The sequence below is a fragment of the Hyposmocoma kahamanoa genome, unplaced genomic scaffold (genome assembly GCF_003589595.1).
Source record: "Hyposmocoma kahamanoa isolate Upper Pololo Valley unplaced genomic scaffold, ASM358959v1 296, whole genome shotgun sequence".
Classification (NCBI taxonomy): Eukaryota; Metazoa; Arthropoda; class Insecta; order Lepidoptera; family Cosmopterigidae; genus Hyposmocoma; species Hyposmocoma kahamanoa.
This window is the reverse complement of record NW_020653780.1, coordinates 637,297-658,779: the sequence shown is the minus strand read 5'-3', so window position 1 is coordinate 658,779 and position 21,483 is coordinate 637,297. Positions and strand designations below refer to the sequence as shown.

At 36.6% G+C, this 21,483-nt stretch overlaps 1 protein-coding gene across 1 annotated transcript; it reads left to right on the top strand.

Moving 5' to 3' along the window:
- Positions 1 to 14,342: 14,342 nt before the first annotated feature.
- On the top strand, positions 14,343 to 15,848 carry LOC113229228. The gene is made up of 3 exons (XM_026462756.1): positions 14,343 to 14,578; positions 15,030 to 15,760; positions 15,837 to 15,848. The coding sequence occupies exons 1-3, from the start codon at positions 14,410 to 14,412 to the stop codon at positions 15,846 to 15,848; spliced, it is 912 nt and encodes a 303-aa protein (XP_026318541.1). The 5' UTR covers positions 14,343 to 14,409.
- Positions 15,849 to 21,483: the final 5,635 nt, after the last annotated feature.

Below are 21,483 nucleotides of genomic sequence, written 5' to 3'. Positions count from 1 at the left end.
GGCGATTGCAATAGTGCAGTCACGCGTTTGCATCGCGATAGAATCAAACTGTTAGACGGACACTATTGCAAAGCCCTAGCCGTCATCGAATCCCTAAGTAGGACAAATGTTATTGACGTGTTGAGTAACACTAAATCAAAATTTCTAATATCCGCTGGTTACTATTTGAAGACAGCCACCGCCTAAAGCTCTATGGTCCAAATTCCGCACCTTACTTTTGGCTGGTGATCGACTCAACCTTTATATGTCTATGGCTTACATATTTAGTTACGTGACGTAAAGGACGAAGTGTGTAAACGCTCTGAGTGTTTTTTTTTTTAATACTAACTGACGAGACGAACAAGTCGTGTGGCTGGTGGTAAACCAACACGCCTATCCATAAAAGCTGCAGTGCCAGTCACAGCATTAAATCGCAAAGATCTTATGGGCGCTGCTACTGCGCCCGTGACCCTGAGGCATAAGTAGACAATTTCCATGTGGCAGTACTTCCATAAACGGACAAGGAGCTATACTGCTACTATTATTTATGGCATGTAATAACGCACACACTCATAAAACTTACGAGATACATAAATGTAGACCTTATAAATATTTCTCCGGGACCAGGAATCGAAACCGTGGCTTTGGCGTAGCAGTCCAGCACGCCAACCGTTAGGCTACGAAGGCAATTATATTATTAAATAGTACTAACGTAGAAGGTAAATACGTATCTAGAATAAATAGAATAATTCGAAACTCAAATTACTCTTCAAAACATTATTATTAAATAATTCATAATTTTATTTAACGAAGGACTGTACTCCTGAATGCAGCAACTTCAAGTTAAAAATGTTGTAGAAAAATATTGTCTGACAAGTTCACCTTACAGTACTCTAGTCACGTCAGGGTTTTATTTTGTTGAAATCTGAAGCTAAGACCGAGGATGCATGTACAATATGGTACCGATTTATAGCTTGCTATTGCATGCAATACTCGTGGAACAAAGCAATAGTTTTGTCGTTCTTTTTGCAGTTCGTTTCCTCGCTTGCTTTGATGACATCACGACTCTATGGTGTGACGTTTTCTCACAAGTAGTGAATATTATGCTCAGTTTTGTTAAATAAGGATACTAAAATACGACTGCTAGGAGATAATTTTATACAATGAGATCATTAATTCAATTATTAACCGTAACAAACAATTAAGACTAGATTTTAGCTTGTGATTGCACTCGTAATAACTTTCAACAGTGGACTTTGTAAAGAGTAGATAACTTTTCCGTATTTAGGAACATAATATATTTGTTAAAGATGTTTGTTACCAGCATGACGGTTTACAGCTATATTATAGTTGCACTTTATTGTTAATTTTAATTTCATTTCATAGCTCTGCACTAGGAAAACCCTGTATCGCGGGTGCCATGGACACACACATAGATTACACCTAAACTCACGAGATAAATAAATATAGGCCATACAATAATTTCTCCCGGTCCGGGAATCGAACTCCATTGATACGATAAGAAGAAGTAGATTGTTGCACCCTAAACATGATCAATATTTGACGAACTCTGTGGCCCTCTGTTTACACTATTTTTTTAATAATATCAAGTAATGGGACGAACTAGTCGTGGGCCTGGTGGTACACGCCTGTCTGTGTATTAAAAATAAATCTTATCTCTTCGTCCAGCGCCCAACTGTGTAAAACTTTGGGTCACTGAGTTAGTCAAAATGGGTCAGTATATAAAATATATTGACTCTTCCATTCTTATTTAAATTTTACAATAGATATACTTTATTTCGTTTCGAAGTTGCCTACAGCATTTTAGAACGGCAACCCCTAATAATAATAAAAACCGTAAAATTTTATAAGAAATAAAACGTTACTATTGTTCTTTCATTCATTCATTCATCCATTCATCCATTCATTCGTTCATTTATTTATACATTTTAGGAAAATTCACGGACAAATAATACAATTATAGTATACTTAAGTATGAGTAATCCAATGCCATTTACGAATTTCCACCAATATCAAACAATGAAACTATACTAAATATATCTGTGAAATTCAAACTAAATTTACAAACCCCAATCAAATTCATTAATATTGCGGTCATCGGGCTAAAACTTGGCCACTTCTGACAGTTGAAACGTTGATTTATGGACTGCGTAATAACCCTTAAACCCATCGTTTTATATCTTTAACATTTTCTCGGAACACTTTCCTTGTTAGCTCTAAACGGGCAACTTATCAAGTAAGAGGTCTCGTATCTTCAGAAGTAGTAGCAAGTAATATTTACAGTGGTCAGGCTAAGGGTGTAATCACATGATCTGCATTAAAATTGCTTTTCATATTTTAACAGTACTTCGAAACGTGCAAATCGTGCTAACATTTATCTTCCCCCAAAAGATAGGGTAACAGGAACAGTTATCGTATTTCCTATAAAGGTGATGTCCTCGCATTCTCAGGATTTCTCCTCTCTCCTCTGTCAAATTTGTTTATTCCGCCTTTTGGATTTGCAGCATCACCGTAGCGACATCTCTTTAAAGTCTTTTAAACTAATTTATCTGTCTGTTTTATCGACTGAGAGACTACAGTGCGAAATACTTTATATTATGAGTTAAGGCGAGGTATTTCAACATGAGCCTATATTTTAGAAAGTGAGGTATGGGTACCTCCCCTCGTGTCCCGTAATCAGCGCGCTGAAAATTAATATGAATAAAATAAGAACAGGCGGAGAAAATTTGACACAGATCCGATATCGACAAGCACTCGATGGCAAATGACGGGGCAGAGAGTGACACGATCGATGTGTCGTAAAACCGCTTGACAATTTTCAAAGTTTGGGATAAACGTGAATTTAATAATTATACGGTTTCAGTTGAAAACCATAACTTAGCAGGTTCTCTGTAGTACTTAAAAAAGAAATGTCTCCATATACAAATAATATGCAAAGATATTTTGTTCTTAATTAATTCGTTTTAGACTTATCATTTTAGCCTGTTTTCAGGATTTTATATGATCGGGTAAAGTAAATCCTATCATGTAGCAGGTTAGTACCATTCTTTAGATAATATGCTTAGGTGTATCGCATATTTTTTGTAAGACCGTTATTTAATAGGAAATATCTAGAAAACATTTTTTCCCGCTTAAAGCTTAAAGTCCCTCATCCCCCGATGTTCCTCATACCCCACCTTACTCTTTTTCGTAAATACCTTATAAGTGGGTAAATAAATTGTTATTTATTGTGTAAACTTAAAAGAGAATTCGAATTACTAATTAATCGAAGTTCAATTTTAGAAGCGCTTTAGGGCCTCAAGACCCTCTGTATCTACTACGCCGTAAAGTATGCCGCTTTGTCAAAATAACGAAATACTATGGGTTATTGAAGCGCGCTTCTCCACTTCGTTTTAGAAGATAATGAGCCTAATATAGAGAGAAATTGGCTCGCTACTTCTAAAATAAGCGAGTTCATTTCCCGGACAGTTATCGAGTCGGCAAAACGCGAGGCTTATCGTCCTGTCGGAACCACGTAGCTCTCAGCTCGTGCAACCTAGGCTTTATCTTAATGCAACTTGGACGGTTATCGGAGAGATTTAAGATAGACATGCACTTTATTCCGATAATGCAGACGTATTTAAGCTAAAAGCATTTCAAGTTGTTTATCTGGAAGATGTTTTGAGATTCAAGGTCTTTGATTGACTTGATATCTATTGACTTTGCGATACAGTGAAGCAATTTTTTGAAAATTCAGACCAGGGTTTTACACATCAACGGAAGTTGATGTGGACGCTGACTTTTTCACTTTAACATCAGCGGATGCTGATTGATGAAAATATACATCCTTACTGAATCTATCTATGTGAAAAAGCTTTCTATTTTATTTATTTATTAAGGTTCATCAGCAATTGTTACATCGATACATGTACACTTTACTTTGGTAAGTGTGTTTATATATCTAGATGTACAACTATTTAAAGATGAAACACGGCTTGCATTAAATTGAACAGAGTCTTAATATTACAATGTGTATATACTAAGAATCAGTACAGAGTACTAAAAAACCGACCTCAGAAGTACGTGGGATTACGTCTATTTGCTAAGTTTTATTAAAATATCCCCTAGTTCGCCACTATACAGGACATGACACTGGAAATAATAAAAATCGGTTCTCACTACTCAAAGTATATTGAGAGAAAAACGCCTTGAATTGGAGAAATAGCAAATCAACCATTAAAGTAAATGCTCCTAAATTAATGTTAGGCGCTATTTATGAAAATGAATCTTCATGCGTGAACAGCCACCCTTCGAGGTGGATGATTTTCTTCAAAATGTAATGGGACTACACTATGGAAGTACCCCCTTTCCAACAAAAAAATAATCATGAAAATCGGTTCACAAATACTGGAGTTATCGCGTAACATACATACAAAAAAAAGAACATACAGTTGAATTGAGAACCTTCTCCTTTTTTGAAGTTGGTTAAAAAAGAACAAATTAAGAATATAACGATAAAATATGATAATCAGAATAAAAATATACGTCCTAATGTAAACGTTTAGTATAATATAAAATGCTAAGAATACTGCTAGTTTTCTTGCTAAGGATTGCCTTGCGGAGATTGGTTATCGAGTCCGACAAAATGTACTACTATTACTGCTGTTGCACTATACTCATTGTGTAGTCTGGACAGACGGCTGACGGTTTTCTTTGGTATTGTAATAAAACATTATTTCAATGATTTTGTGACATTTATTTACAAAAAAAATGTTCACGAAAACAATTAATCTGCCTAGCTTAATCGTTTTAATTTTATTATAGTTATATTTTAAAAACAACAGTTGAGCTGCTTTTTCGGCTTGCAGTGTTTCTGTAAGGTTTAAATTATTTCAGCGTGCCTTTCAGGTCATTTCACTCCTCGAACATCCGCAATGAGTATGAGCATCGATAAATACAGATGCTGATGCGGATGTAGATATTTTAATTAACGCAGATTATCCGCGGATGCGAATGCTGATTCGTAACAATCCTGATTCTGACTATTATTTCTTACTTTTCGTACACGAATGGATGTTTGATAAAAATACTAACTGTATTTTTAATTTCATACGTAGTAGTACATTATTGCAGGGGCCGGGAAGCAAGGGATTGCTGGACGAGCAATGAGCATGAGTTACAAAAACGAGCGCTAGCGATGCCTTGTATTAATACGAGTCAAGCAATCCCCGTTGCCGCCAAGGCATGTACGGAATTGATCTGAAACAGTTCGAGGAATTAATAAAATACTAAAAAGAGGAAAATGTATAACACAGAAAGTAAAAAAATATTAATTATTTAACTTCTGATGATGTTTTAGTGTATACCTTATTGTTGTACTTTTGTTATCGCTCTTATCACTAGCACTCATTTTCGCGACCAAAATACAAAAAAGACGAAAACACAAAAGAATACCAAAACACTTTACTTAATGTGTTACCGCCATTTTCTTTTTTTTAAAGTAAGCGGTACGAATAGGTATTTTTAAGTATCGCAGTATGAACACAGGGCAGTTGGCTGTATGAGCTTTTCTTTTGCCTGTTTACATAGTTTATTGTTAGTAGGTAGATTATACTTAAATTTTTATTGTGAATATTATTCTGTGTGTTCGATCTTTGTATTAATAATTATAACAAACTAGTGGAGTAATTTCACAAAAAAAAAAAAAAATTGAATATCAATTCAATAAAAATTTAATTAATAAAGTGAATAGCGACATCTCTCGCCAGGACTGGTAAAGGTACTAACTGGGTGATAAATCTTTCATAGATTTCTCATAGATGGCGCTACGACTAATAAGTCGTTGAAAGACCAAGTACAAAGACACGACGCAAGCACATAGAAAAATTCGTGAGGTCCGTTGGTTCGTTCCGTGGCTTAGCTGGTATAGCGTCTGGCACTGTATGGAAGAAGACATCGGTTCAAATCCGACCGGATCGGAGGAATTTTTTCTGAGTGTTCGATCTTTGTATTAATAATTATAACAAACAGGTAGATTATAAGTTTAGATACGATCACAGTAATGGGTTTTCATACTTACTTTGCAGGCCTTGGCCGGGAAGAATTCGCGTGGTCCATAAACAAACTTTCCGTGTTCGTTTTTTGAAAGCATGTTTGAGAAAAAACATTTTTTGTTTCCATTTTGCAGATGTGGCTTTATTACGCCAAGGGTGCGATATGCCAGTTATGACAGTGTCAAAATATGTCATCCTTATCTATGATTTACACGTAATGTTTAAGTATATCCATCACAAATCATCGATCCAAATAAAGGGTACAAACGTAATGACCTTTCTAAGAAATATTAAGCAAGAATATCGTTTCCATGTAATTATGTTCTAATTATTTTATCTTCCACAACCGTGGGTGGGCTTCAGTTTCCCAAATATTGAAGACAGGACCTTTCGAGGGTACTAACGGCAATTTTATGACGACCCTTGACGCAAATGTTATTTGTTCACTTTTTCACAAACAAATGTTGGATACTATAATCACCAATTTCACCAAGTTCATATTGTTTTAGTCTAATTGTAACGCAACCTTCAAAATGAAATTAATATCGTATTGCTGTGGGTTAGAATTTAATCTAGGTAGGTCTTGCTTTTGAGGTCGAGAATTTAAATAATTAAGTGTTGTAATTATTAAGAGCTTAAATATCAATTTCGAAATACATAGCCTATTATTTAGGGATGGTGGAACAGCGTTTTCTTATTCTTCTTCTTCCATTCTTTTAGAACTGAACATAAGTATAATATATACATATATACTTAGAATAATAACGCATAGAAACCTAGACCGCACACGCTACGTGAGGCAAATCGAAGCGCTCCCAATGGGCCTACACGAGCGTAAGCCTAAGGTCAACTTTCACCGCGAACAGCTCAAGAATTTTAGTTATAAATGACGAAATGTGCGGTAAATGAGTGTAAAAATACTTCAGACAAACATAAAGTAGATACTAACATCAGATTCCACAAGGAAGTAACGCGCGTTTCAACTTGTATTTTTATATAAATGTTCACTAAAATCGAAAATTAACCTACTACTAAAACTAACCTACATGAATTTGATTTTTGCCTCACTTGTGACAGTTCGTTTGATATGAAACTATCATTCTATGCGTTATTATTCTAAGCATATATATATATATATATATATATATATATATTGCTATGATATTATCATATCACACCTCCGGTGAAATAGTGCCTTAACTTACATAATATGCATAATTTTTCAGGAAACTGAGTAAACCTTTTATTTTTTTTATTTTTAGGGCGACTCAACATTTGAATACAGATTGTTGAATGGGGCTTGTGCTCATTACGTCACTCGGTCACCAGCTGTTCTGCGCTCGGTTCGGTATGCGCATCATCTGCGCTTAAAAAATATATCATGTGCAAAGAAAATAAATGTTACATAACCGTTGCGCCGTCCATGGGAAAATGCAGGAATGCATGATGTGTTTTTGTGTATAAATTTCATTGTTAAGTCATTTTCATATTTTTTTGAAGTTAACATCATGTTTCACCGTAGTTACGATGTATGTATTTGTATAAAAAGACAAATTTATTTTTCATACAGTAGTTGTTCAGTATCCTTCTTATGACGAGGTGGAAGTCCGTGTAGGCCTACGGGAAAAAATATTATAAAAATATTTTACATTTAGGAAATGAAACTATTTTTCCGGATTTATATAAATAAATAAAAAAATATAAATTAAATTTGTTTTTTTCAAACAAACCGACGTTTCGGGCCCATGATCACGGTTGACTGAGGTGGTACAGTCTTCAACCAGTTATGTCTAATATTGATGCAAACCACCCTATTTTTTCATCATAGTTACAATAGTTTATTAATTAAATACCTTATTTTTAATTTTACAAAGAAAACATTCCAACTTACGCTATATTAAGTTTTACAAATTATTTTATCGAATGAATTTTTATTAAGTTCAATTTATTATTAATTATTAATAGAAATTAGAATAAACTAAAACGTATTTATTAGTACTGCAGTCTGTTTGGGATTTTTCATTAGAGGAAATACTGGATCCCAAACTGGTGGTACCGAGAAACCATCTTCCCTGTTGAAATTAGGATGTTTTTTAATTTCAATGGCCTCTCGCAGCATCCTGGGTAGATAACGGACTTCTTTTGCATGGACCTGGGGTTTGTCAAACTTCATTGAATGTATAGGTTTATCCATGACATGCTCGCAGACTGCAGACTTGTTTACGCGACGGTGTTTGACATCAGCTATATGTTCTTTGACGCGGGTACAAATACTTCGCTTTGTTTGTCCAATATAAGAGAGACTGCACTGACAGTCAAGCTTGTAAACTCCTGCATCCTGTAAGGGGATGTTACATTTCACGGTCTCAGGAACTGAGAAATCTTCCGCAGGGGCTTGAAATAGGTCTTGATAGATGCGCGCCTGAGGACTCTTCCAATCTTGTCTGTAACACCTCTCACGTAAGGTAACAGTCGAGCGAAGACCTGCCATCTTACTGCTTACTTACATCTGTGTGTGTGTGTAACAATCGCGAAAACCTAAGAACTCGATATTATTTTACATTTTTATGAAAGTACAGACCTCAAATATCAGCTATTCTTTATTCGACTAAAATGAATGGAACTGCAAACTATTTTTAATCAAATTTTGTTGGAGTACTCATAGAATAGTAAAAGCAGAAAAAGCTGATGTATAGTTAATTAATTTGTTTTGCAATAAATATTATTATTGGCCACCTGATGAATGTTGGATACGTTACCAACGGTGTTCAATAACCTTCCTAAATCTCGGAAAACTACAATATTTTTTATTTTTATTTTTATAATATCAAGTGACGGGAAGAACAAGTCGTGCGCCTGGTGGTAAGCTACACGTCTGTCCATAACAGTTGTAGTGCCACTCAGAGCTTTAAATTGCAAAGATCTGAGGGGCTCTGCCACTGCGCCCGCCTTGTTCTTTTTAAAACCGTAACACAATAATGCTGGCATTACTGCTTGGCGGCAGAAATAGGGAAGATGGCATTACTTCCCTGGACGAACTCTTTCACAAGGAGCTCTACTGCTACAATAGGAAGAGCTTTGGGGAAGAGGATTGTACATTTAAACGTACTAAATATAATTACATGTTTCAGGCACAAGCAAAGATCGACGATTTTTGTAGAAAAGACAAAAGCAACATTTCGAAAAAATTACGAATTTTGTAATATTTCCGGCCTGTTAAAACTGAAACTTAATTAAAATCAAAATTGAATTTTAAATTTTGATTTTAATTAAGTTTCATTTTTTTAATTGAATTTGGAACAGGATGTAAATATTTTAAAACATTGGTGAAAAACTAAAACATGCCGTGAAAAATTTTCGAATTCGCCCTTTCTACGAAACACCGACGATTTGCCCTCTGTTTTAAATAGAAAACGTATTTTTCTGGATACCCTATAAGCATATCTTATTCTGCATAGCCCTAAATTTAAATGCGATATTTTCATTATAATGTACACCAGGCGTTTACGTGCTCATAGGAACAGTATTGTCTGAATCTGAATCACTGCACATATTATTATGTACATTATGATGTACACGAGGCCTTAGGAGCATAAAAAGAATATCAATATTGTTACATTTCATAAATAGTTAAACTTTTTTAACGAAAATATCTAATTATTTTTCATTCATACACTGAATATTTTGGTTACTCAAGCTTAATATACGATTTCTTTTATTAATTTGCTATTTAGGCGAGCCACTATTATTACTTCTGGTATACAATATAATTATTATAACAACGGATGTGTTATCGAAGCTCCTCTTTGTGTTTCCATTAATTAATCTAAATAACAACAAATTGGTAAACGATAATTAACTGAACAATATAAATAGACTGCTCAACAGAAACAGCCGCGCCGATACCCAACAAATCGGATGAATTAATAATATAATATGATAGCAACACTGCTATGCTATGCTATATGGCACTATCTGCTACCTAAAATAATTAACAGTATGACCATAGATTACTTAATAGTTACTGGGTAACAGATACATCATTCTGATACAAAATCATACGTTATACGAAAATACCTACGTTATAGGTTATATATATTATTAAATCTGACCAATTATACCAGGCGCTCACTACGAGGAAAAAGGTACCTAAGCTCACGCTCAGAGAGGTGAAAATAACGTTGCCCGCCGTGTGCAGTCGTACGGAGCTGAATGCTCATAAATGAAAGACTTGTACGAGTGATTGAGCTCTGGTATAATCAAATCAAATCAAAAATCATTTATTCTCAGACAACGACAGTCCATATTTTACAGTTATAATATTAGCTTAGATATTTCAATAGGTTTACACACATTAAAATAAACAAAAGGCAACTTAAAAACATAGAATAATTAAACAAATTAAATTAAATATCAAATAAATCATCGACATGGTTTTAAATGCAGTTTCATGTGTGGGGTATTCGTACATACATACATACATACATACACACATATATACATCATACATACTTATTTACATACTCGTTCATACACAAACTAATTTATATTATAATTACCACTTACCTTTCCCCGTGTCGTATTAGCTGTTCACGTTGTATATTGGAACCGAGCACTTCGAACTCGTTTCTATTGTTCTCGCGTGACGTAGGACCAACCGGTCCTAGCGCTGGCCGGCCATCCGCTCGCCCCGCGCTAGTCGAGACCTACCTTCTATGCGACGCGGAGCTCACGCTAAAATTTACTTGCTTATGTACCTTGCGCTTACGCTGTTATATACTGTTTCAATTTCTATTCTCTTCACCTATCTTTTCTGACTGTATTTCTCGCTATTGCCTGTGCTAGTGCTTGTGCTAATTTCCTTTTTGTGCCTTCTGTATTTTGTGTTATTGTGGACAGACATTACACGTATACTACCACACGTAAGTCGGACTATTTATTTCTACCGTTTACCGGACTGTACGTCAACTGTACCCAAAACAACCACACATGCAATGTAGCATAATGTCATAATGTCTATCTTTAATCAAATAAAAATGTTTACTGATATAATTCTTAGTATCAATATATTTTTGTTTACGCACACACTCATAGCTCTGCACTAGGGAAACCGTGTGTCGCGAGTGCCATGGACACAGACAGTACGCATAAATTACACCCAAACTCACGAGAGAAATAAATGTAAGCTATAGAAATATTTCTCCCGACCCGGGAATGGAACCTAGGACCTCTGCGTGTCAGATCAGCATGATAACCGTTCGGCCGCAGAGGCAGTTAAAATGGAATTGATGGAATTTTGAAGAACTGCTAAAATTTGCAAAGTCATATTTATTTTTACTTTAATAAGTTTTCACCCATTTGTTCTACCCACGTTCTACCATACAGTCTCTTCATATATTAGTATCTTTTCCATGTTTTCAAGCATTTAATAATCATGAAGGGTTAATGATGTATAGTTGTACATGACAGGGCATGGTAAGCATTTACATTTTGCAATAGGTCTTCTATTGAGCGCGGGATAACTTCTGGTTTTATATTATAGAAACGTAGATGTGGAAAAATAAAATATGAAACAAACAACACCTTACACATACACACGCTCGCAAACACAAGTTAACATCTATACATGCAATCACACTTACACAAAAATACGTGCACAGAGACAAACACGACTGTTTTAAATACTTGTTCCCTTAGTCATTTTTATTTATAGTACAGATTAAAGTAGTTACATTACATCTGTGTTGGAATTGGTGTAAATTTAAGTGGCATTAAATGGCATTTGAATTGGGGAGCCTGGTAGCCTAAGATACAGATTTCTGATCTATCTTTTCAGAAAAATTGTCACTTTAGAGAATAAGTAGATCACGGGAATTTAAAACCACTCCTGTGCTTGATTCAGTTTTGACAAGTTGTGTTATAGCAGAGATTCATCACAATGGGATTGCAACTACGTCGACTGATATTATTTGATATTTACGTGTTACAATGTTTTACCAAACTGTATGGGTCACGTAGGTCACATTCTAATGAATCTATGCAAGGGCAACTTTGAAAGTGCTATTTAGGTCGCATCTATCCATCACAGGCTATAGCTGGACGTTTTGGTCATAGTATAATAAGTAAGCAAATAATAAATAAAATATGTTTTTATTTAGCTACAAAACCCGTTAATAAATGTAACATTTATGTGACTTATTTAGAATTTTTAAAAGAAAGTTGCGCATATCGTACACTGTCCTCATTATAATATTGACCTATTTGCTCAATCTCGTCAGAAAAAATCAATGTTGTTTACGAACTATGGCGAAAAAATCATCTACTTTATTCACGGCAAACATGCCAGACGCACTACACCGCCAGAGAAGTTACAGCATAGCACGAAATGCATTGTTATGTTGAACTCTTGAGTCTATCAAAAGTTCGCTTAGTATAATGATACCACAGCTAACTAGTGTAGAACGCCTGAATAGAGTTATTTTTGCTAAATGTTTATTTATTTTCCTCTATATATATAGTAGCAGGTAGATACATAAAAAAGTAAGAAAGTTTATAAATAGAAAATTTCATCGAGAGCCGTACCCTGGGGCATCGTGTCCAGAAGTCTGGGAACTATTCCCCTTTGAATTGCTAGACTTATTCTTTGGCGGAACAAGCTTGGCAGTTACAAGCTTGTGGTCACCGGAGGCTTCTACGAGGCGATCCGACAGCTCATTCACTAGAAGCTCCGCCTGTGGCCCCCAGGGACCCAGGGTTTCGACCGCTAAAGGCATAAAGCTGTAGCACTGAGCAAGGTTGGCGTATTCGAGCCTTTTGCGGTTCTCGACCGCTCTGGTCACAGAGCCTGCGCCGCCCACGCTTGCAAGGACATAGGAGGGGGCTACAGTGTCCACACATATTACTTTTTATTGTTTTTTACTTGAATTGAGCAGGGAGTGAATCGGCAACAAGTTACTCTTCATAACTGTGGTCTGCCTCTGCCGAGCTAGATCTTCATCGTTTATATCAATTTTACAGTAAGTATATGCCCTAGGTATTGAAGCTTAGTATGGTACCATTCAATGTAATAGGCAGGATGACATCTGGTCCCCTGCCATGCTTAGGCATGGTGTTTACACACCATTAGTACATAGTAATAAGCAGTGATCGAAGTTAAAGGAGTCAATTTTGCTAAACTAAAGACTGATCTGGATATTCTCTTTTACAAATCCTGGGAATTATCGAAACTGATTCTATTTGAATACGCTTATTATTTATTGAAATTTTAGTACCTACATTGGCGACAAATTGTTATTTCCTATTAAGTATTTGCCATAAATCATTGTATCAAAAAATAATGTTGTATTTGTGTTTCTATAGGTACTTACGTATTTAAATACTTTTTACATTTAAATAAACATGAGATAACCTTTATCTTGGAATGTTTAGAAAATAATCAGAAAAAAATGAAATTTTATATGCATTGATGATGAAATGGGCTTATCTATACTGAGAAAACCTTTAGGTATCCTTCTCCTTCATACTTTAGGTAAATTAACTCTTCCGATCACTGGTAATAAGGAAAATATGGCAACTCTGTACAAACGTAGCAGTGTCTTTTGTATGTGCGCGCACCTGTCGCGTGTCGTGTAGGCACGATGACATGACTTAATCTCACGACGCATTCGCGTTGCATAGTGCTGGTCGTCATACGCGTTTTAATTATTCTGCGAATGTGCGCGATCATATACGTTGCGCGGCGGGCGTTCACACATACAAGTCGCGTTGCTACCTTTGTATGGAGTTACCATCCTTGTCTTGTTATACTATGCTTTGGTACTGCAAATCCATGACTTGTACTCGCAATTCAACCGCTACTCTTAAGTAGCATATTCTTATCTAAATAAATCCTTCTCACTATCATTTGTTTCTGTTAGCAAGTGCTCATCGACATAAACGCGACATAGGTTGATTCCACGGATAGTGTAGGGGGTCTATTCTCGTTCTTCGGCCGACATCCGTCCGAAACAATTCGTGTCAAATAAATAATACTCGATCAAACTAAAAGAATGTCAAGTATGAAGCTTCATTCGCGTCATGCGTCTTGTAAATTGGTCGGGTATTACTTATTTAACAGGAATTATACTCGCGCCTCGTCCTCGAGATTAGTAATTGAAGATTATGTAGTACTTGTAGTAACGCATAGGTACCACCACTCTGCACATAGTTAGGAGTTTTGTTATATAAAAAAAAAATAGATATGTTGAGGGTACACTTTCACAGCACCGCCATGTTAGTTCGTTATTTTTCTTCATTCGCAATTTTGTGCCCGACCACTCAAGCCACTTTATTATTATTCGTGTCTTTTATAGTCATTTACTGTTTTTTATTAGTAAATATGCCCAAACGTAAACGTTCTAGGAAATACGAAGAAGATTTAGATTATTTAATGCATAAAGTACGTAAGTTACAACGAAAAATTCGTGATGAAAGTGAAAGTGATTCGGCACGCAGTTCGCCAACTCAGGAGGACGTTATACCGACACCGTATAACGAGATTGAAACAGGTATTTACCTAAACATAAATATTATTATATATTTACCTACCTACGGTTTCAAATGCATTCCGAATAGTCACTGGGCTTTTTTTCGGCGCATAAATCTAACGGTTGGCGTACAATCCGTTGGGGTTTGTTTACCTAACCTGTGGAGACGATAACGATCGTTATCTTCTTGCAATGCAGAGAATTTCAAAATTACATTGATACTATGCATTGTTCACACGTGTATATACTAATGTGAAACCATATAATGTAATTATATCTCGATTTTTAACGTATTTACGTTAACAATAAGTATGCACTCTGAGTAGTCATTGGGGCTTACTCGACACGTTTTGTGGAAACGATTAAATTAACATAGTAACTATTTGTGTTATTTACAACAAAGCGTATATTTATATACTTACTACGTACTTATGTACCTACCTACCATCAAAGTATCGATGCTCGTTTTCAGCAGTGCCCGTTCTGCAGCCAAGTGACTGGTTATCAGAGGTCCTAGACGATGAACCTGTGGATGTTCCACATAAAGATCAGCAGACCCTTACCAGCACAATGACGAATACTTCAAACTCCAATGATGTCCTGCCCCAAGAAGGTGCAAATACGTCAGCAGTTGACACTGAAGAAAAGAAATCAACTGAAGAAGAACCAGCAACTTTGGACACGGACATATTACAAATATTAGGTGATGACCCTTCATCTACCGTTAAGTATGGTAAAGACATTCGCAAGGAAATAGCTACTCGCTTCCAACACGGAGCAACTGAGGGCATTACCAAAGAAATTCGAAAAGAACTTATTTCTAAATATCCGATTCCTGCGAACTGCTTGCATATGGATGCTCCCAAGCTTAATCTGGAGATAAAAGCTGCGGTCCCAGAAACCATCGCAAAACGAGACAAAGGCATCGAAGCTAAACAAAAACAAATGGCGACCGCCTTATCATGCTTAGGCGAAATTCTCACCATGCATCTAAATTCCATCAATAAAGATAATGACTTATTACAAAAGCTCATCGATATCAGTCGCATTTTATGCGACATACAACACGCGGATAGTGTGACAAGAAGGAATTTTATATTGTTTTCTTTAAAGAATGATTTAAAAGAACACCTAGTCAACACGAAGGTGGATAATTTTCTCTTCGGTGAAAACCTGGCAGAGACGTTAAAAACTGCAAAGGCTGTAAACAAATCTGGCGTGGAATTAAAAGCTGAGTCAACTAAACAAGTTCCGATGAAACGACTGAAATCTACAGTAGCGCGGCCTTTAAACCGCAAGGCTGGTCCACAAGAGCGCAGGCCGCAGGGGCCGGCAGCAGCGCAGGCACCGTTGAGGAGCCGCGAGCCTGCAGCCCCACGAGCGCCGTTTCCACCGCCGCCGCCTGCGCACTCATCGCGGCTGTCGCACGCGCATCCGCCACCGCGCCGCCGATATTAAATACAGTTAAGTACGCTGGCCGTTTATCTCTTTTTTATAAACAGTGGGCACTTATCACAAGTGATCACACTATTCTTTCATGGATTGATGGGTATAAAATAAACTTTTCGAGCCCGGTAGTTCAAAACTCCGTGCCTTCAACTCCTTCGTATACTGACGAGGAGAGATCGCACTATGCGGATACTATACAGGATTTACTTAAAATTGGTGCAATTTTGAAATGTAACCCGTGTGAGGGCCAATTTATTTCTACCATATTTCTTCTACCAAAACCGAACGGTAAAATGCGCTTTATACTTAACCTTAAAAAATTAAATAAACATGTTAAAACAGATCATTTTAAATTAGAAGATATACGCACGGCCGTTAAGCTCGTTACTCGAGATTGTTACATGGCTACTCTTGATTTGAAGGACGCGTACTTTTTAATAAAAATCCACGAAGAATCAAGGAAATATCTACGAATTATTTTTGAAGGAAATACCTATGAATTTAATGTTTTACCGCTCGGTCTTAACACGGCACCATACGTTTTTACAAAAATAACGAAACCTGTTGTAAAACTATTGCGATACGCGGGTCTCCTCTCTACCTTGTACCTTGACAACTGGCTCCTGTTTGGTCATTCTTTCCACCAATGTTTATTAAACATAGATTTAACTAAAAAGCTTTTAGTTTCACTAGTTTCATTATTAATGAACAAAAAAGCGTGCTTCGACCTTCTACGTCATGCAAATTTCTAGGTATGGTGATTGACTCACATCACCTTCGATTAAGTCTACCCACAGAAAAGAGATTACATATTAAATCAGAGTTGAAAAGTTTTCTAAACGTAAAACGTTGTAGAATCAGGCAACTAGCGCGGCTTGTTGGATTATTAGTGTCAGCGTGTCCAGCCATAGAATACGGATGGCTTTATACAAAAGAAATGGAGCGTTGTAAATTTCTGAACCTTCAAGGTCATGACGATTTCAATAGATTTATGAATGTACCTGACTCGCTCCACCCTGACATTAATTGGTGGTTACAAAACATTCAAAACTCGCATCACCGCATTCGCAGTGATGTCTTCCGTACAGAATTTTTTTCCGACGCCTCAACTACGGGGTGGGGGGCGGCCTGTGACAGCGATACAGCGAACAGGCAATGGTCTAACATAGAACGAGAACAACATATTAATTATCTCGAGTTATTGGCCGCTTTTATAGCTCTTAAAATTTACGCACGTGACCTTTACAACTGCGAGGTACTACTGCGGGTAGATAACTCAACCGCACTATCATATATTAACCGAATGGGAGGTGTACAATATCCCCACCTAACCCAAATAACGAGAGAAATTTGGCAATGGTGTGAAGAAAGAAAGCTATTCGTATTTGCTTCCTACACCAAGTCCTGCGACAATACAATTGCAGATTTTGAGTCAAGGAGGGTTCATCCTGACATCGAATGGGAGCTAGCAGACTGGGCCTTTATATCTATAACGCACGTTTTCAACTGTCCAGAGATTGACCTTTTTGCTAGTCGCATAAATAAAAAATGCCCCAAATACATCTCTTGGCACAAAGACCCAGATGCTTTTGCAATAAATTCTTTTACCGTCTCATGGTCGAACTTCTATTTTTACGCTTTTCCCCCATTTTCAGTAATTTTAAAATATCTCAGAAAAATTATTTCAGAAGAAGCACAAGGTATTATGATTGTACCTTTATGGCCAACGCAACCATGGTACCCCATGTTTAAAGCTCTTCTCGTTTCGAAAACTTTAGAGTTTTCCGCACAAAGTAATGCCTTAATATCTCATTCCAGTTCCCGCTCGATACACAGCACGATTACCCTGGTTGCAGGGATATTGTGCGGATCGCGCTATCAAGAAGAAGCTTACCCACATCGTCGCTAGGTATTATGCTGGCATCCCTGTCACCAAACTCTATAAAACAGTACGATGTTTGTCTTAGAAAATGGTGGAACTTCTGTAGAAATAACTCTATTAATGTCTATACCACCTCCGTACCATCTGTGATAGACTTCTTAACACAACTGTATGACCAGGGAAGTCAATATGGAACCTTAAACTCTTGTAGATCGGCTCTGTCCCTGACACTAGGCCCGACAATATCTAACGACGACAGGCTACAGAGGTTTTTTAAGGGCGTATTTCGTCTGCGACCACCGCAACCTAAATATAACGTTACTTGGGATACCAATTGCGTCTTAGACCGAGTAACTGAATGGTACCCAAATATAGAATTGTCTTTAGAACTACTCTCGAACAAAACAGTTACCTTACTTGCTCTCATTACCGCACACAGGGTTCAAACTCTTTCAAAAATTAATATTAAAAATATACAAATGACTCCAGGACATATACTAATAAAAATCCCGGATATTTTAAAAACTACTAAAATAGGTTCTAAACAGCCTATTTTATACTTACCATTTTTCACAGAAAATCCGTCAATATGCCCAGCTGAAACCCTGTTGTGCTATTTGAACAGAACCGCGCCCTTGAGAAAATCTGATAGTTTGTTTGTTGCTATTAAAAAACCGCATAAACCAGTAGGTACGCAAACGCTCAGCCGTTGGATAAAACGCACACTTAGCGATTGTGGCATCGACGTTACGGTATTCAGCGCGCACAGCACGCGGCACGCCGCCACCTCGCGTGCGCGCTCCCGCGGTGTAAGCATCGATACAATCCGTAATACCGCGGGTTGGAGCGGAAACTCCAACACTTTCGCAAGGTTCTATCAGAGATTTATAGTTAATAATGACGAAACTTCTTTAGCCCTATCGATATTAAATCAAAATTAATTTAAGTATCACGAATGTCATTAGCTAATTATTTAATTCTTAAAAGCTCACTAGAGTAAACTACTCGATCTGTGATCAAATTCGATCACATTTACAACTGTATTAATTATTATAATGAATAATTAAGTTTTCAGTTAATACTTAATTACTATCGGTATTTACATTGTAACACATTATTATCTAAGCTGTGTTTAGAAATATTCTTTTTGATTTGCATTTATTTTTATTTAGTACCATACTAATTAAGTAAATTTATACCTAATATAAACAAATATAAATATTATATCCGATTTGCTTGGTACGTACAACATTAAAATGTTTCATGCAAATATATTATCTTGTACTTATTCCTCTGTTACCATTGATGATATTTTAGTCTTGTCATACTCTCAAAGTCTACAAGTACTACATAATCTTCAATTACTAATCTCGAGGACGAGGCGCGAGTATAATTAATGATTAAACGAACTTACCTAAAGTGAAGTTCTATCATAATTATACGAAGCGCCTCGTTCGAAGAGATTAGTAACTAATTCCCTCCCGCCCTAAGCGAACCGCTCCCATTACTAATCATTCTGAAAATATACATCAATGCAGGGCTCTAAACTATATGAAAAATAACGAACTAACATGGCGGTGCTGTGAAAGTGTACCCTCAACATATCTATTTTTTTTTATATAACAAAAACTCCTAACTATGTGCAGAGTGGTGGTACCTATGCGTTACTACAAGTACTACATAATCTTCAATTACTAATCTCTTCGGACGAGGCGCTTCGTATAATTATGATAGAACTTTACTTTAGGTAAGTTCGTTTAATCATTAATTGTTTCGGACGGATGTTGGATATAGAACGAGAGTACAGGGCCTGATACGAGAAAAGCATAGACAGTGCATAGATTTCCCAATTCATTACTTTTTCCATTTTATACCATTCGTTCAGGATGGATGTATTATGGTAGTTAGTTTAATTCAAATTCAAATTCGAATTCAAAATATTTATTTCAGATAAGAAAGATCCATTAGTGTTAGTAGTTGTAAATAAACTTATAAGCTATTGTTAGCAGGAATATTATATTACATATTACATAATTAGTTAAAATCTAAAATGACACGTACTTACGAGGCATCTCGTGCGGAAGCATTGTCCGTACGAGATGCCTCGGTACAGGCGCTCTGTGGTCTTCTGCCACAACCTTCAGGATGTTATTGTTACTCCCCCGGAGCCTTCTAACAAACGATGCTACTTTTCGCCGCAAGACGGCATGAAAGCTATTCATATTGGCCAAAGCAAACATCCCGTAGGCGCTGTAGTACCGGAGTAGTCTCAACATCATCCTGAACACATTATTATAATGGACACGCAAGGAATTTAGCGACCTTTGGGACTTTGTCTGTGCATCATGGAGATCTAGATACTTTTCTATGCATGACTCAAGCATACTGTGCAACACTTTAGCTATCGTGGTCGAGAGTGAAATTCGGCGATAGTTATTTATGTCTGAAATGTCTCCCGTCTTGTTCTTCACTATGGGCACTACCGTTGTTTTCATCAAATCATCTGGTAAGTAATCTATCTACCGTTTATAGCATAGCATTTCATATATTGTATAATATTTATGTTGAAAATCTTTACTAATGTATCATATCCACTACGCCTCAGGGTACTTAGCTGATACAAAGTGTGACACCAAAATGTCAAAATTAAATAGGGTTGACATCCTCCTGAGGATTTGCTTTCATATTACAACCCATCGCTTCCCCGTAATCGCTCATGACAATTGCGTTTCTGATTTTAGTATGATTAAATGATATTCGTGTAGTTCAAAGAATGTTTTCCGACTACAAATATAATTAACGAAATCAGTTTACTGCTAAGATGAGATCTTGGTAAAATGACAAAAAAAAACAAATTAGTTGTTCGATACAAAATGGCCCATACTAGATGAAAACGCATGGAATGCGATATGTGAGGGGCCTTCATACTGCATGCCTTGAAACATGTAATGTTAACAAAAAAAAATCTTCTTGTACAATACCGTTACATAGGGCGCACTATAAGTTTCCGGAACTGGCCACTTACATAAACAATATTTAAAAAGTAATTACAACATTTGAAAATGGAACTCTTTGGTTGTAGAATACAGTTTGTTTCATCTGACTGTCACTTGTTTTTACATTGTGGGTTCATTTTAGAAATTGGTTGTCTACATCACCATAGATTTAACTCGAAAAAATTTTCGTACTATGATTTTCTACGACTATAAGTGCAATTTAACAGCTCAACGGAGCTTCGCTCGATTTCAAACTGCTTTTGGCGAGGAAGTACCATGCAAGACGACTATTTATAGTTGGTTTACAGAATTCAAACGCGGTCATGTAAATCTCGGCTATTGCGGCGTTGGAAAAATCTGCTTCCTGTGAGGACTAAGGTCGAACTTGCGCAATCGTTGCTCTTACCTATTCTTGATTACGCTGATGTCTGTTTCATTGACCTTAACGAGGATCTGTTAAGCAAACTCCAGCGTCTACAGAATCTTTTCATCAGATTCATATACGGATTGCGCAAGTTCGATCATGTGGCCGAATTTAGGAGAAGGCTTCAGTGGCAGCTTCCTTTATAATGTTCTTTACGACCCTCATACTCCGCCAT